The sequence below is a fragment of the Cinclus cinclus genome, chromosome 2 (genome assembly GCF_963662255.1).
Source record: "Cinclus cinclus chromosome 2, bCinCin1.1, whole genome shotgun sequence".
In the NCBI taxonomy this organism is placed as follows: domain Eukaryota; kingdom Metazoa; phylum Chordata; class Aves; order Passeriformes; family Cinclidae; genus Cinclus; species Cinclus cinclus.
In genome coordinates, this window is record NC_085047.1 from 37,049,406 (window position 1) to 37,053,305 (window position 3,900).

A 3,900-nucleotide genomic window follows, 5' to 3' on the forward strand; every position below is an offset into this window, starting at 1 on the left:
AGGGGCAGGAATGGAGGCAGACAGATAATGATAATAGATGCAGAAGTCGATACACAGTTTCCCACTTCGAGCTGATTCCTCTGCTTCTGAGGATGGCCTTGAATAAAGCTCTTGGATTTTATAAATATTGATAGAAACATGGAATAACTGAGGGGGGAAGAAACACGGGGAGGTTCAAATTCCCACAAGGCAGAATCAACTCTCCATTCAGACCAGGTTACAAATAGCAAAAATAATGAGCCAAAATTATTATTAGGCCATCAGATGACTGAAAAGTCAACCTTACTAATACCTCGCTAAATCCTACTCATCATGGGTAAAACCTGGAAAGTCCATTTGCTATTTGTTTCAGGATGTGATCCCTGACTCAGTGGTACAATGTATTGGAACACCAGAATTCCCCAGGGCATAAAGACAGAATAAAGTGCTTCCTTCTCAATTCTGAACTTTGAAAGAAGACATCTGACTCAGGCTCTGGGTACTCCATATTCTGGTAACTGGACCCTAATTAAGCCCAGAATTTGGCCCTGGACTGCCTCTATCAGCTGTAAGATGACAAAAGGAAAACATCATCCCACAGCTGTGGGCTACAGCACCTCCATTTCTAAAGACTTCAAGACTTCAGTAAATGCATCCTGCTTAAAAAAAGGAAAACAAAAAAAAAAAAAAAAGAAAAACAAAGATAACATGTTTGGGTAATTCACAGCTTTTAAAGCCTCCCTGGGCTCTCCTATTTTGGGCAGCATGGTTTATGGCTATCGTATCTGCAGCATGATCTTTTTGCTGTTTATTCTTTAGGGCTTTTTTTTCCCTCCCCTTCCATCTCCAGAGACAGGTTGTATAACCGTCCCTCCACTCTACTCCCAACATTTACACAGCAATGCTTACACATGATCAGTCCTTCACAGGAGAGCAGTCAGACCAGTGGGATGCTGTCCTTTTCTCATACCACGGTCTCGTTCCCTTTCCCAGGTTTTACCCAACCGTCTGTTCTCTTCTCCCGTTTCACTTTCCCTGAGTTCACCAGTCTGTTGGAGCACTTCTGCCACGTGTGCAGAGTTTTGGCTGACCAGATCCACATACCTGATGTAATACCCACCAGAAGGGACATGAAAATTTTGAGCATCTCCACTGCCATGTTGGAATCATCTGCTGAATAGCGGAAAATGGCCCAGTTGGAGATTTCATAGAAATAACAGGCGATGACACACGTTGCTGGGACAGTGTACAGCACTGAAAAGACCCCAATTTTGACCATCAGTCTTTCCAGTTTGTCAGTTTTAGTTCCATCTTTCTGGAGATTAGACCTGATTTTAAATAAGGCCACAAGTCCTGCTGCAATGAATAAAGTCCCAATGACCAGGTAGGTAAAAAGTGGAGCCACAACAAAGCCTGTCAGCGCATCCAGGTTCTGGTTCCCAACATAGCAGAGGCCGGTGAGCTCGTCTGCATCTACAAGTCTCATAATCAAAATGACGATGGTCTTCACCGCCGGGATGGCCCAGGCTGCGATGTGGAAATAGGAGCTGTGCATTTCGATTGCTTCGTGGCCCCACTTGAGTCCCGCAGCCAGAAACCACGTCAGTGTCAGAATAACCCACCAGATGGAGCTAGCCATCCCGAAAAAGTACATCAGCAAGAAAATTATCGCACATCCTGTGTTCTTAAGACCTTCTTGGATAAGAACAGGTTCTGCTGCCTCTTCAAAATCACAGGATATCCTTTCCCGGCCCACAGTTAGCCTCACAATATAAGCAATGCTATAAATATTGTAGCACATGCTCAAAAATATGATTGGCCGCTCTGGGTAGGAAAATCTGGATGAATCAATCAGGAAGGTCAGAACTGTGAAGGCAGTGGAGATGAAGCAAAGACTGGCCCATATGGCCATCCAGATATCTGTGAATTCCTTAGCAGACCTGTTGTACAGACCAGCATCGTAGCCACACTTCAGGACACAGCTCAAGCTTCTCTTCACCCAAATGTACTGATCTGAGTTAGATCCCATGCCGTGGCACTCTTCTCCAGGCTGCAAGGAGGTCTTGCTGTGAAGGGGAACCTCTTCGTCTCCTGGGCCCTCCATGCACATGTGGTTGTGATCATTCTGGGGTGGGAACTTGCTGCAGTTTAGGCTGTCTGGCCAGGCAAACCCAAATTCTTTTAAAACAGGTTCACATCTCCTTTTGACAGAGAGGCACATGCCTCCACAGGGACCTATGGGGATGTTAATCTTCTCTGTGCACATCGGCACATAAACCGAACACAGGAAGAACTGGAAGAGAGAAACAGAAATCACAAGTGCATCAGGGGAAAATGAAACAGGTTGCAATATACAATTTTTTTTTCCTTTTCAGCAGTAATATTTGGTCCTTTGCCTTAAAAAAAAAAAACAAAAAAAAAACCAAACCAGGAAGCAGCATAAAACAAATAAACCAGGAACAATAAAAACAAAAGAGAAAAAAAATAACAATGTTGTCTTCTTTCAGTTCAAATGTGGTCCAAAGCCAAAGCCTGAACATTTTACTCCCTAGATTAGCTCCATGTAAATTTAGCCAATCAGTTCCAACGAAGCAAGTGGGATTTAGCCAGATTTAAACCTCAAGGGTACAATTTTAAAAAGCAGAAAACCAAACTGAAGGGGTTTAAGCAAATACATATATTTGCTCTGAGCACTGCCTGGATATTTCAGCTAAGAAACAAATAGGAGAAAAAAAATAACAACATTTATTTGAATACTTTGGTTCAGGATCCTCCTAGAAAAACGTTTTTCTTTTACAATAAGTTCGTGTATGCATTTGCAGCGACAATAAAATATTGTAGTTGTCTCGTCTTTTTAATAATAGTAATTCGGCGACGCGACACAGTGAGAGGAATTGCGTGCTGACTCGGGAACTCTGCCCCGAGAAACAAGCTGGGTTTTGTTTGAGGAAATCCATGCCCGTGGGGAGGACAGGAATCCTGCCATTCGTCTGGGAAAGAAACTTCGGCGGTGAAGCTCCCGGTAGGGTCGCGAGCTGCCCCGGCTCCCCGCGGCCAGCTCCGCTCGTTCCGCACAGAATCGGGCGCGGCACCTGGGTCACGGCCGGGACGGACGGAGGGCAGCGGCCGGGAAAGCTCCGGGAATCGCCGCAACCTCCGCGAGCGGGCGGGCAGTACCGCGCTGCGCCGGGCGCTCCTCGCCGGGACACGGCCGGGACACCGCCGGGACACGGCACCTCCGCCCAACGCCAGCCGCGGTCTCTTCTCAGCCAGCCGGCCAGGAGCGACACTGCGAGGCGGCGCGACTTTCGGGTTGGTTTAGTACTGAGTCGAGGGGATGAGGACGGGGTGCTGGGGGACAGCAGCCGGCCCGGGGACCGCACGGCCCCGTCGTGTGTCGTGCCCACCTCGCCCAAGCACCCAGGTCACCCCGGAGCCCCGACGCACCTGGAGCTGGCTGGAGCAGCCGTACTGGATGAGGGGGGTGAAGGTGGTGAGCTGCAGCTCCGCGTCCGCCTGCAGCTCGTGCCCCACCAGGTTGGGCATCTTGGTGACATTGTAGCCCAGGTTCTGGCACATGGCGATGCGGATGGCGTCGCAGCGCCGCTCCTCCTCGTCGCCGAAGCCCCGCGCCCCGCCGAGCAGCCCGGCCAGCAGCCCGGTCAGCAGCACGGCCAGCAGCCGGGCCGCCCCCCCGCCGTCCCCCGCCATGGCCCGCAGCGGCCCCGGCCCCGGCCGCGCCGTGCCGCACGGGCCGGCTCCAACGGGGCGGGCCGGGGGCGGCTCCGCTATTAAACAGCCTGGCCGAGAAACGGCCCAGGGGAGGGACGCGCCTCCCGGCCCGGCCCTCCCGGCGCCACCGCCCCCGCCGCGGGAGCCCGCCCAGCGCAGCTCAACACAACACAGCACAGCATAGCACAG

General features: G+C 50.8%; 1 protein-coding gene across 1 annotated transcript; it reads right to left on the bottom strand.

The window, feature by feature from the left end:
* Positions 1-383: 383 nt before the first annotated feature.
* On the bottom strand, positions 384-3,690 carry FZD4 (frizzled class receptor 4). Its single transcript, XM_062514183.1, has 2 exons — positions 3,427-3,690; positions 384-2,272 (listed from the first exon to the last, which is right to left on the bottom strand). The coding sequence occupies exons 1-2, from the start codon at positions 3,688-3,690 to the stop codon at positions 944-946; spliced, it is 1,593 nt and encodes a 530-aa protein (XP_062370167.1). The 3' UTR covers positions 384-943.
* Positions 3,691-3,900: the final 210 nt, after the last annotated feature.

Coding starts and splice junctions, on each gene's coding strand:
- FZD4 (XM_062514183.1), bottom strand. CDS start 3,690: ATGGCGGGGGACGGCGGGGGGGCGGCCCGGCTGCTGGCCGTGCTGCTG. Junction 2,273..3,426: donor GCTGCTCCAGCCAGCTCCAG/GTGCGTCGGGGC, acceptor TCTCTCTTCCAG/TTCTTCCTGTGTTCGGTTTA.